General features: G+C 34.4%; 1 protein-coding gene across 2 annotated transcripts in view; it reads left to right on the top strand.

Moving 5' to 3' along the window:
- Nucleotides 1-13,644, top strand: part of RNF180 (ring finger protein 180) — a 130,853-nt gene that overhangs the window by 90,596 nt on the left and 26,613 nt on the right. For both annotated transcript variants that reach the window (XM_016123523.2, XM_016123522.2), the window contains exon 6: nucleotides 5,572-5,797. In XM_016123523.2, coding sequence (XP_015979009.2) covers nucleotides 5,572-5,797 — 226 coding nt within the window. The remainder of the gene's footprint in view (nucleotides 1-5,571; nucleotides 5,798-13,644) is intronic.

Here is a 13,644-nt window from a genome sequence, read left to right as displayed (position 1 = left end):
GTGTACAAGGGTTCCCTTTTCTTTATATCCTCACAAACACTTCTTTTTTTATATTGTTGGTAATAGCTATTTTAAAAGGTACAAAGGTGATATCTTATTGAGGTTTTGATTTCCATTTCCCTGATGATTAGTAATGTTGAACATCTTCTATGTCATCTTTAGAAAAATGTTTAATTTAGATCCTCCGCCCATTTAAAAAAAAATCAGATTTTTTTTTTTTTTTGCTGTTGAATTGTATGAGTTCTTCATATTTTTTGGCTATTAGCCCCTTATCAGATATATGATTTGCAAAATTTTCTCCCATTCAGTAGGTGATCTATTTCATTGATAATTTCCTTTTCTGTGCAGAAGGTTTTTCATTTGACATAATTTTATTTCTTAAATTAAAAGTAGTTTATACATAGGAAAAAATTAGGCATATTTATTTACATGTATTTGTAAATATAGTTAAATAATAGTGATTATTCTGGCTAATGGGTGGCTTTCATTTTTACTTTGTATTTTCTGTATTTTATACAGTAGATATTTATTAAGACTCTAAACATCTGAGACTGTTTAGAGTTATCAGTATACTTACTACATTTTGTTGATGACTTAATGAAGGGTTAACTGGGTCCTTCTATTTCTAGTATCTTACCTAAAATAAGGTCTGTCTTCTAGTGACGAGTAATCTATCTTCTACAATTTATTCACTCAACCAATATTTATATGGTTCCTACTACATGTCAGGCACTGTGTTTGGCTCTTGGTGTTACATCAGCAAGTAAAACAGATGACAGACAGTTCTTACCCTCATAGATCTTACTTTCTAGCAGAGACTTGAAGGAGGTAAGAAACCTATTTGCAAAAAGCATTCTAGACGGAGAGAAAAGTAATTGTAAAAATCATAAGACAAAAGTGTGCATCTAAGGTAAGAATAGAAACAGTAAGAAGGTCCATGTGGCTGGAGCATGGTGAGAGACAGTCCTCGGAGGTGAGTTTGGAGAAGTAAGGGTGGCTGGGAAGCATTATGCAGGACCTATAGGCCGCTGTTAAGATTGTAGTTTTTACTCCAAGTGAGTTTGTGAGCCTTGTAGATTTGAGCAATCTCGTGACATGATGCAATATTTTAAAACAATCCCCCTAGTTTCTAAGTTAAGAATAGACTATAGGGAAAATGGAGGGAGGAAAGAGAGAAGGTATAAAGAGGGAGACCAGTTAGGAGGCCATTGCAGCAATCTAGGCAAAGGACGATTATATCTTGGACTAAAATGATGAACATGTATGAAAAATATTGAAAAAGCTGATAGGAAAAGTAATGTATGATTGAAAGCCCAGTATTATGTTTTATGAATGCAGTATAGAGAAGTGGTTCAGAGCTTGGGCTATGAAGTCAAGAGGAGCTGTGACTTAAATAAGTTATAACTTTAACCTTACTCAATCATTCTGAGCCTCAATTTACTAATCTGTACAATGGAGACTATTTTAGCCTATGTGGGCTGCTATAATAAAACACCATAAACTGGGTGGCTTAAACAACAGACATATTTCTTAAAGTTCTGGAGCTAGGAAGTCCAAGATCAAGGTGCCAGCAACTTTAGTTCCTGGTGAGTTCCCACTTCTTTACTTGTAGAAAGCCCATTTTTGGCTGTGTGCTCACATGGCATTTCTTCAGTATGTGTGTGCATGGAAGTAGGGGGAGGGAGAAAGAGATCTCAGTCTTCTCTTCTAATGGCAAAAAATCCCTTCATGAGGGTGCCACACTAATGACCTCATCTACACCTAATTACCTCCTACAGGCCCCCACCTCTAAACACCATAACATTGAGGGATAGGGCTTCAACATATAAATTTTGGGGAACATAAACATTCAGCCCATAATAGGAAAGATAATAGTTGTTATGAGAATTAAATTTGATATTCTGTATAAAAGCACTTATTAGTAAGCGTACCACTTAGTAAGTACTAAATAAATGTTATTGTTGCATAGCAGATATTTATTCATTTAACTTAGAGGCAAATTTGCCATATTTCCTGAATTTTTAAGACACCTTGGATTGACAGTCAATTTAAGAAAGTCTTTGAGGAGAGGAGGGAAGATTTTTAAATGAAAGACATATATCTGGTTAAAATTACATAACTTCAGAAATGTTAAAATGCTAGGAGAAGAAAAATCACAATTATAGATATGTGTAGCCAGACTTTTTACTTTGGAATCCTGTATAGTGCAAACATAGACAATGCAAAACATTGCCTGACCCAGCTTTGCCCAGCTCAGCCTCACAATTGCATCTGAACCAATCCTACCTAAGCTTGTTAACTTCGAGGTACCAGAGGACGGGTTAGGAATTGTCATGCTAGCTACCAAATACAGCCTGTGCCTTCTGTTGAGCTGGCCCAGCCTGTGGCCTACCTCATTTCCATTCATATTTCCATTTGGACTGGTGCTCCGATTCACTTAAGTAGTACCTTAGAAACTTGGAGCCATCTTTTCTCCCTTCACTCTGGGTGTTAGACCTTTTTGCCTTACTCCTATCTTGTCCAGAGGCTTACATCAAATACACAGAATTCCAAGAAGTTCTACTGTGTGTAAAATGTTATCAAACAGCATGACATGTGACCACCATTATAGCATCCTACAGAGTAGTTTTGCCACCCTACAGATTCTCTGTGCTCTGCCTATTCATTCCTCCCTCCCTCCCAGTCCTGGCAGCCGCTGATCATTTTACTGTGTCCATAGTTTTGCCTTTTCCAGAATGTCATACAGTAGAAATCAGAGTATGTAGCCTTTTGATTGGCTTCTCTCACTTAGTCATGTGTGTCATTCTTTTTATGTATTGTTGTATTCAATGTGCTAATGTTTAGTTAAGAATTTTTGCCTATATGTCATGAGAAATATTGATCTATAGTTTTATAATGTTTTTGTCTGTTTTTTTTGTATTAAGGAAATGCTGGCCTTATAGAACAAGTAAGGACGTATTCCTCTGCTCTGTCTTAAAGAGATTGTAGAGGGTTGATATAATTTCTCTCTTAACTATTTGGTAGAATTCACCAGTGATGTCATCTGGGCCTGGTGCATTCTGTTTTGAAAAGTAATTAATTATTGATTTAATTCCTTTATTTCAAATGTAAGAAGAAGGCATTAAGTAGGTGGCAAGAAAGAGGTCATGGTCTTATTAGGAAATGATGCTGAAAGATTGAGCAACATAGGTCTGAAAAGTTTCCTGGATTTGGCTATAGCAGAGGTTGTTAGTAACTTGTACAAGAGCAGTTTTAATAGAGTATTAAGTGCAGAAGCCAGGTTAGAATGAGTTGAAGAGTGGGTAGTAGATGATGAAGCAAAAATCACAAGTTGTATGATCAATTCTCTTGAGAAGTTTTTCTGTGAAAGGGAATATAGGAATATAGCATGAGCTAGAGAGATTCGGTGTTTTATGTGTTTGTTTTGTTTTTATGTGACAGATATTAGAGCATGTCATGTATATTAATAAGAATGGGTTAGTTCAGAAAAGATTAAAGTAATAAAAGTAGAAAAAAAATATTCAGATATAAGTAGACTTCTACCAAGATAATTTTTGAAATATTTTAATAAATGACGGGATAAACCAAGCTCATGTATTTTTAAATTCTATCTGTAAAGCTTTCTAACTCTTCCTAAATTTATCTGCAAGTTTAATGCAGTTCCAATAAGAATTCTGACTTTTTAAAAAATAACTCGATAGTTCCAAATTTTATATGGTCACAGAAAGACCAAGAATAGTAAAGACACTCTTGAGGAATAACAATAATATGGAGAACTTCCTCTACCAGATATTGAGGTTTTATCATAAAGCTGCAGTAACAGATTCTGATTATGGCATAGGAATAGACAGTAAGTTAATGGAACAAAATAAAGCCCTAGAAGTTGAATCAGACGTATTTGGCCTCTTAATAACAACATGCCACTTCAGAGCAATGGAGGAAAGGAAAATCTTTGCAATAAAAGGGCCATTCCAATTAAGAATTACATAAAGAATAAAAGTGAAATGTGCCTCTAATGCACACCGTACATGAAAATCAACTTCAGGTAGATTATAGGATTATGAAATACTATGAAATGCAAAATAATGCTATTTTTATGACCTTAGGAAAGGGTAAGAGTTCTTAAGACACAAAAAGCACTAACCATAAAGGAAAAATGTTCTTTAAAATTCATAATTTCATTTCATCAAAAGACACCATGAAAGGAGTGAAAAAGCAAACCAGACAAAAAATATATATATTTGCAACACATCTAACCCATAGCAAGAAATAACTAGGTTAAATAAAATGCCTAAAAGCCTATAAGAAAAATCAGACAACCCAATTAAAAATAAATGAGCTGAAGACACTAGTATGTCCTTTATAAAAGAGAAATTACCAACAAATGGAGGAAAGAGACTGACAGAATGAAAGCAAAGCCATCTGGATAAATCAAATGATAGTGTGTCCAATAGGAAGGTTTTTCTGTATTTTCAAGGATCTGTTGGCCTCATTTACATAACTTTTACATTTCATGTAACTTACAAATATTTATTTAAAGGCCCACTCAAATATTAATCGTCGATCTCCATTTTTCACAAACATTAAAGTGAGGAGAAAATTATACCATGTAGATTCCCATTATGCTTCAGTGGACTGAGTTCAGGCCTGGTTGGAACTGTTTCTCAAGGCTCTAGAAAAACCTACAGGGCCTGTGAAGATGGACAGGGAGAAAGGGTTAGGGGAGAGGGGAGGTGCATGGTTGTGGCCAACATTTATTGAATATTTCCTATGTGCCAGGAACTGTGCTAAACACTTTACCTCACTTAATCCTCAGCACATCCTCACAGATGAGGAAATTGTGAGGTTAAGGAACAGGAGTTCTGCTACTAGACCTTGTGCTATTAACCTCTGAGCTGCCTCTTTGTAACTATCTCTTAATTACCTCTTTTTTAGCTGTTCCACTGGGATGGGGATGGGGTCTCATCATATTTCCCAGATGGAGGCCTGATCCCAGAATTACTATACGTTTCTTTGTCTTGTCTCCTTCGTAACATACCTCGGGGTTTAGCCTTTTCTTGGCTTTGAGGTCCAGGAAGGTGCAAAGTATAAAGAATGCTTCATGCATAATATGAAGCTGAAGTATGATATCCTCTTGTCCTCACTTTCATCATGTGTAGATGCCCATACAACGCTTCATAACGTTGTGACAATCAGTTTATTGGTTGTGGTGGGAGTAGGATAGGTGGAGAATCTGCCTGCAGTCCTGGGACCGGTACACCTAACCCATAACTAGTGCTCATTAAATAGATATACAGGTATACTTAATATGCTTAGGTATATTTTAACATTTAGCATTATATAAAAATACTTTTAAAAATTAAGACTTCTGAGTTTTTCATATATGTTTTCAGCTGCTTCTCACTTTGCAAATTAGCATTTCTGTCAGTTTGAATATGTCACAGTAACAGATAGTATATGCTTTTCATAAATATTTTCACTCATTTTAACAAAATATACAGTCAAGCTCTTTTTCCAGGAAACCAATTTCATACTAAACTAAGAAAAATAGTTTTTGCTTATGTTTTGCAGACTTTGAATAATGAGATGAGTACAGATGACGACAATGAATATGCAGAGGAAAAGGAAAGCTACATCTGTGCAGTGTGTCTCGATGTTTATTTCAACCCATACATGTGTTACCCTTGCCACCACATCTTCTGTGAGCCCTGCTTACGGACTCTTGCCAAAGACAATCCTGCAAGCACTCCTTGCCCATTGTGTCGGACAATTATTTCCAGAGTCTTTTTTCAGACAGGTAACTGTTCTCTTGAATTAAATACATGATTGCCTGATTATTGATTACCTCTTTGTTCCAGGTCTAAAGTACTTTATGAATTATTATGAAAAATTTATTGAAAATCATAAACAGTGTAATTTTTCACTCTACAGTTTATAAAACAGTGCTTGTTCAACTCATAGAACTATGTTAAAAATCATGAAATCATAGAAGCGTAGATAAAAATAGGCTCTCATCTCTAAAACCCCACTCTATGCTGAGATCTTTTCGAAAATATCCTCACTAGACGTTGTTCAGTCTTCAGCTTATCCAGTGTCAAGGATATTCCATTAAAATTTGAAGCATCCCTATTGATTTGTTTATTCCTCATGCCTGTCTTCTACTATTACTCATTCTTTGGCCCTAATCTTTCCTCTGGAGTCTCAGAGAATAAATCTGTAAATATCTGAAGACAACTATTATGCTTTTCCCTCAAACTCCATATCTCCTCCACCTTCATATTGTTCTTAACATCTTTCTTCTTGAATCAGAAGAAGGTAAATTAAAGCAAGGACTAGTTTATCTAGTTATGATGTACAGATAGATGTAATAAAACACAGTATTTGAAACATACTAATGGAAAGAGATAAAAATGTGGAGCATAAAGAACTTCAAAGAAAAAGAGGGAAGAATGATAGAGATAAGCAGAGCAAATATTTATTGAGCATGCTACTGTGTACTAAACATTAAAAGAAAATAAATCTATCTCCACATTATCTCCCCCACCATAGAGGATTTAATGGGGTTCAAAGTATGTACTTCATTAATAGTAAAACTTAAGAAAACACATGCCACATTTTCTTCCCTAAAAGAAAATCCAAGGACCCAGCTGCAAGGGAGAATCAGATTAAGAAAATAAGCTTTAAATACCCTAACCCAACAAGCTGCATCAAGGCTGGTTCACAGGCTCAGTAATCAAAGAATGACGAGAAAGTAAGAGAAAGATATAATCTGCCTAGTGCAGGTAGACTGGAGCACAAAATCACTGAACTTGGTCCTAGAGACAAAGAACATGTCAAGCATAGTAACATGGTCAGGGACATCAAGCTGTCATCAGTCTCATCAGGCAGATTACTCTTTTGTTTCATTGAAAGAGCAAGTGAGGGATGGAGAGAGGGAAGGAAGCAGAAGAAGCTTCCTGGTAAGAGGGTAGAAGCTTACTGGAAGTTTCTCTTTTTCTGGCTTATATTGAAGTGGGAAAGGTGGTTCTTTTCTAATACCAGATCCTTTGCTTGGCTCTTTAGAGTGAAAAAAGAAGCACGAGTGACACCTCTTTCTCAATGTTATCTCTGACCACATATGCAGAAAGCATTTACTTAAGGCTGTTTTGATAGGAAGCATCTACTAGCGGCCCCTAACCTTTTCGGCACCAGGGACCAGTGCTCCTATAAGAATCTAATGCCTGATGATCTGAGGGGTTGCTGAGATGGTGATGCTAGAGCTTGCACACCTGCCACTCACCTGCTGTGCAGCCTGGTTCCCAACAGGCCACAGACCGGTCCACTGCCCTGGGGCTGGGGACCCCTGATCTAGACAGTTTACGTAGCGTTTTAGACAGATGTTGTCTCTGCTTTCCATGATCTAATTTAAAACTGATAGGTATTTTAAAATTGGCTTCCTTAAGGTCTTAAAATAATAGTGACTCAAGTCTCTCTTGATTGATTTATCAAAACAACAATGCCATATTTACCTTTATTTTCAAAAGCAGTCCTTCTGAAATAAATCATAATGGGAATACTTACTCCAATGGAGACTATATTTGGCTGTATACTGTCACTTAAACGCTGATAATAATGGGAATATCGTACCTAATTATTTATACCCTAACTCAAAAGGATTTGAGGTGTTTTAAAAGATATAGTCAATGAAATAACAGAACAAGGGAATTTATTAATTAAAATGGACTATAAAGACCAGGTGAGGGTGGATAGGCTGATACATAAGCCATATAGCCTTACATAGTAACTACAATTAGATGAATTGTTTGGTTTTAAATATTCTAGCTGCCTAAAGAAAAATAAAAGTAAATGCACAATTAAATGATTCCCATGATCTAAGAAAAGAAACAGAATTTCCTAAGGGTAAACAAAGGTTTTTCTGGTGCCATAAAAGAATTTTTTAGGTGATTTCCTCTCTAGGGCATATTGAAAGATGGATCAGGCAATGTCCTCAAAAATATCCTTAGAGCAAATGCAGTATCAGGTTTTCTATCGTTGTGTTTTATGGTATTCTTTTATAAAACCTGAGGGAATATCAGAGTATAAATTAGGGAAAGCAACATTTCTAGGATGGCCAAAAATATGGTCTTGTTTCCTTTTAAAAATAAAGTTATGTAAGTAATATATTTCATTATAGCAAATCAGAACATACAAATAAAATTATAAGCTCAAAGCACTCCATAGTTGTATTTAAAGATCACTTTTAGTGTCCTTCAGAATATTTTATATACATATACTTGTCTTACAAAAAATAGATCATATTGTTTATAAAACTTTTAACCTTTGTTTTCCTTAAAATTCTTATGATTATTATCATAATCTACTTAAGCTATCTACTATTATGGGATATTAAGGTTAATTATTTATCATTCATTTATTTGCTGATATATGTGAATAAATATTTGCACCCATCTGAGTATTTACTTGAGATGTATTTCCAGAAGTAGAATTTGTAGATAAAGCCTATAATAAGTTTTAAGGCTACATACATGTAGCAAATTATGCTCCAAAATTATTGCAAGTAGCAGTATATAAGGCCTTACTTTTTCTGTACTGTGGGCTAACCTTTTTTTCCATTTTAAATCCCTTAACATGCCTATTACTGATTTTTCTTTTGGTCTGTTTATCTTGTTTATTAGCAAGAGAATTTTTTTAAATTAGTGTCAGCTTTTGTCCTGTCTGCAAATCATTTTCCCATTTTGTCATTTGTACTTTAATTATGTTTATAGTATTTTATGAATGTGCAGAAGTCTATGTAGCCTTATGTAGCAGTCTTTTCCTTTATTCTAATTTCGAAGCTAGGTATTAAAAGGTCTTTTCTACCACAGAATTATATAAACATTCTCTTTAGTGTATTTATTTTACATTTTTTAGTTCATCCTCATTTCTCCTCATTTAACTTCAGTCCATTTATTATGGTACATGGTTTGGTTAGAAATAGAGTACCTTTCTAACGTTTCTTTAGGCATTTATCCCAATAACATTTGCTGAACAATCCATTTTTTTTTTATGCTGATTGAATTGCCTTTTTAAAAATAATAATTACTGAAAGTAATTATTACTAAAATGTGTGTCTTGGCAGTTATTCTGTTTCATTCATATGATTCTAGCTTGCATGTTTTAATAACTCACAAGTGAATTAAACTTATATAAATTATCTGAGGAGAATTTGCATTTTTAATTGAAGTTATAATATTCAGTAATTATTATTATGATGTATCTGTAATTTCTCTTCTAAAGTCTCTACACAGTTTTTATTAGCTTTATGCATATATATGTAGTTGTTGCTGAGATTATTTCCAAATTCTTTTGGTTTCAGATGGTTGATATTTTGATAAAGTTAGTTGCTAGTTTCCATTTGAGACTGTTCTGTTAACCTTACTGAACCTTGAGAGTTATTTATTAAGTGAATAAGTTAATTATTTCAAGTATGTAATGTCATCACTCCATTTGTGTACAAACCAGGGAGCAGTTATTGTTAAAGGTTAAGTGGGAAAGCTGTCATTTTCTGAAGGATCTGAAAAGGGGTTAGTTGTAACATAATTCTGTTATAGTAGCACATGGGTAGAGAATGAAAGTCCTCCCAGATTTTTCCAGAGGGTCCACATTAGCAAAATAATGATTTTAAGTCGTAACTATGATGACATTCACTAGTTATGTGATCTTGATTTAATTACTTAACACTGTTGGATATGATCCGGATAAACTACTTAACATTGTTGAGTGTTGAGAAGTTAAATTGGGACAGGGTATGTAGAAGAAAGGGTAAAAGGCATTAATATCCATTTTTTAATAGAGGTCAAGATATACTTCCTGTCAAAACTTGATAGAAAACCGGAAAAATTGTAGTAGACACTGTTGATTGCTAATTAGTATCCATTACATCCTATTTCCTTCCTAACATAAACCTGAGTTTAATTCAAGTAGTCAACTCTCCCAACATAGATCAGGTGGCTTCTGGGTAGGTTACAAAATACTGAATACTAAGTGGCATTATTATATTAAAGATTACATATTAAAATAGATAACTTATAACTAACTATAACTTATCTAGCTAATAAAATAGGAACTCTAAATAATGTCACTGAAGCATAAATTACATTCTGTAATAACTCAGATATTATACAATTCATAATTTCAGTTTTACAAAGTGTCAAATATAGAAATTTTGTTTTCAGTTTGGTTTTATCCCTACTGTGTATTCCTCTGTCATCAGGCTACATATTTAGCTGGAGAATAGGACTTACTAAACTAGATTTTAACTTTGAATAGTTCACTTACTTAAAATAAATAGTAGAATCAGCATATTAAAAGATGAGAGTAAGATGAAACTAATCTAAAAGTTCTAAAGATCACCTCACAAGAGATTACAAAACAAAAGGCTTGTTAAGAAATGAGAGTTTCACATCAACTGGTAAAGATTATTTTGTTAGACGTCTCCCTTTTGACGCAAGTGCCCACTAACTGGGACTCTGATTCCCAATCTTAACCTATTCCTTGCAAATGTCCTTTATTGTACATTAATCTCCTAAAACCAAATAATAACCTGTGAACAAGCATTCATAGCACCCATTGAAATGAGTGAGAATTGGATCTCCACTCAAAATCAGGACCCGTGTATAAACAGTTGACCCTTAAAACAGATTTGAACCAAGTGGGCCCACTTATACCTGAGGGGTTTTTTCCTCAATAAATACACAGTGAACCCTCCTTATCCACAGGTTTTGCATTTGCAGACTTGCCCAACCATGGATCAAAAACAGTACTTTGAATCCTTGGTTGGGAATCCGTGAATGTGGAGGGCCAATCGTATGCGTTGCTCTACATCATTTTATACAAGGGATTTGAGCATCCTTAGATTTTGGTATCTGCGGACGGTCCTGGAACCAATCCCCCATGGATACCTAGAGACAACTGTCATTGTATTTTGGGAGAATCAAGTTATATGCAGATTTTCCACTGCATAAAGGTCAGCACCCCTAACCTCCATGTTGTTCAGAGGCCAACTATAATTCAAAACTCTTGGAGAAGTGGTCTTTTTAAATTTTTATTATAACATGCTACAGTTTTGTCAGATCATTTTTTGCAAATTACATTTTTTTAAAAATGAAATATGTTCTAAACAAAATAGAATTCAGAAGGGAATTATGGGGGAGAAAAGCTTTCATAGGAATGAGGGGTAATTTGAAATGGCTAAGCAAGGGCTTTAATAATCTGAATGAGATGGCTGGACGCATATATCCTAGCCTTTTAAAGTAGAACATAATACCGCTGGATCCACCTAAATTTATCATAATAGTCTTATCACATTCCCCCTTCTTACTAAGACGCTAAGGCCTGAATTAGCCCCATTATAACACTTTACCTCATAATTTTATTAAATTTTTACTAGCTAGGATTTAATGCAGGTACTATGCCTATTTCTCAGTTTTAACTCTTGAACTTAGCAGAATGCTTTAAACTATTATTAAAAAATATTTACTTGATTATAATTGTTTAAATTAATTAACATTTAAGAATAAAGCTGAAATCAAAGTTGTACCACCGTATTGGCACAGCCTGTAGTTCTAAAATTATTCTGTGTATGTGGCTATCTAATTTTATTGTTGATATAATACAGTGAAACTCATGTTAATATATCCTATAATAATATGAATTATGTTTTTATGTAGTTGGTAATTGACTCTTGCACTCAGCCAAATCAAAAAACACTAGAATTCTTTTATCCTAACAATCATATACTATTTTTATGATAGTTTCACACAAAGATGCTGCTGTTTCTAGGAGTACTGTCACCACATTTGGCTAAATGTATTATTTGAGTAGACTTTAGAATCTTATCAGGATATTCATTTTGTCTTTTTCTAACAATATGAAATGCAGAATACATCCAATACCTTAGAATATTTATCGTAATAAGAAGCACCTAATAGGTAGGGTTGGAGGAGAGAAGATAAAGGTGATCTTCATCACCTTTTACTCTGAGCCCTTCACCTTGCTATTAGATTTTTCTTAGTGCTTCTTACAGATAATTTTTTTTTTTAGGTGTGGCAATCCTTAGTTGACTTAACAGATTGCAAGGACCTTGTCAGCTTACAATCCCTTATTATTTTTATTTTTATTTTGTATACCTTCAGCACCTGATCTTCCTAGGTGGTCTCCCATCCAAGTACTAACCAGGCCCGACCTTGCTTAGCTTCCAAGATCAGACAAAAAGATCAGGCTTGTTTAGGGTGCCATGGTCATAGACTTCATTTTGCATGTTTTAATAAAGTAATTTCTCTGATCATAATTTTCTGAGGTATTATAAATATATTTTCAAATCCTTTCCTGCTGTGGTACATTAATCACATTTGTTGGTTAAATATAGGTTCAAAGTACATGGTGAATAAGTTATTTAAAGCTAGGAAGTATCACAGGCATCATTATTACTTTAATTCTCTCATAGACCTGCGAAAGGAAATTTGGTTCATGGCCAGTTATCAAAACTGCAGTTATTGGATGACTCTTACAAGAATGTCCTTTTGATCTAGTGTACTCGAATTCAGTTACACTTCCAGATAAGTTCTCAGTATAAGAGAGGGAGTGTGCAAGAGTATTCTTTGATTGTTGCATCAACATTTTAGACCTGGCTAGAAGCTCTGCAGAAGAAGCCATGGAAAGAAGAAAGAGAAAGAGGAGGAATAAGAATTCTTGAGTTGCCAGCTTCTCTTGGTTTATGTTATCTTCCACATGAAATCTTCATTTACCCATCACACTGGTCTCATTCATTTTTAAGGGCATTTAGAAAGTTGCAAGTCAATTTGCCCGATACCACTTATGGAATTTTTAATTTCTCAGAAAATGCCATGTATTGTAGTCATCATTGTTTAAGGCTAAGTCCTGTAAGAAGAAGTTAATTGTTACTGTGTGTTATGAGTCATTTGAAAACCTCTTCCTTTCTCTTCATCAGTATGAATGACGCTGATGAGTCCTTTGAAGTAGGTAATGATTCCATGACCATCTTATACTAAGGGGCTGTTCATAGGTACTGGGCAAAGTGACCTTTAATAAAGTTGCAGTGCATTGCTGCAACTCTGTGAGCATATCCAACCTGAAATGATTTAACAGTTAAATATATAAAGGATAAAAGACTCACTAGCCATGACAACCCCCAGCATACAAATGAGTACACAAACTATGAAAATACTTTTTCTCTAACTTGTATACTTGAATTACTGGTTCTCAAGTATGGAATGAGGAAGGGAAATTAAGAGCTTTAGATTTAATTCATAACTTCACTTGCCTAGAGTAGTCTATTTTTTTTTTTGCATTCTTTCGTTAAATATAAACTTTATGAATCTGTTTTTCCTGTGAATTAGGTAAGAATCAAAACCAAGGGAATAATTAGGAAAAATAGAGAGAATTTAATGTAACTGGTTTGAGCAGAAGCTCAAAGCCTGAAGTAAGACGGAAACTGAGGAAATGCTACAGTTAATATAATTATGGGATGAAAGTAAAGGGGGCCATTGATAGAAAGACTATAGTTTACTTCTCAGGTTAGTAACCAACTCTGCACTGGCCTCTCTGAGAAGAATTTCACCATTAAACTGTTTGACGCAGATCATA

Source organism: Rousettus aegyptiacus, unplaced genomic scaffold, assembly GCF_014176215.1.
Source record: "Rousettus aegyptiacus isolate mRouAeg1 unplaced genomic scaffold, mRouAeg1.p scaffold_m13_p_8, whole genome shotgun sequence".
Lineage (NCBI taxonomy): Eukaryota > Metazoa > Chordata > Mammalia > Chiroptera > Pteropodidae > Rousettus > Rousettus aegyptiacus.
The sequence above is the reverse complement of the archived record's forward strand: the minus strand, read 5'-3'. Positions and strand labels throughout refer to the sequence as shown.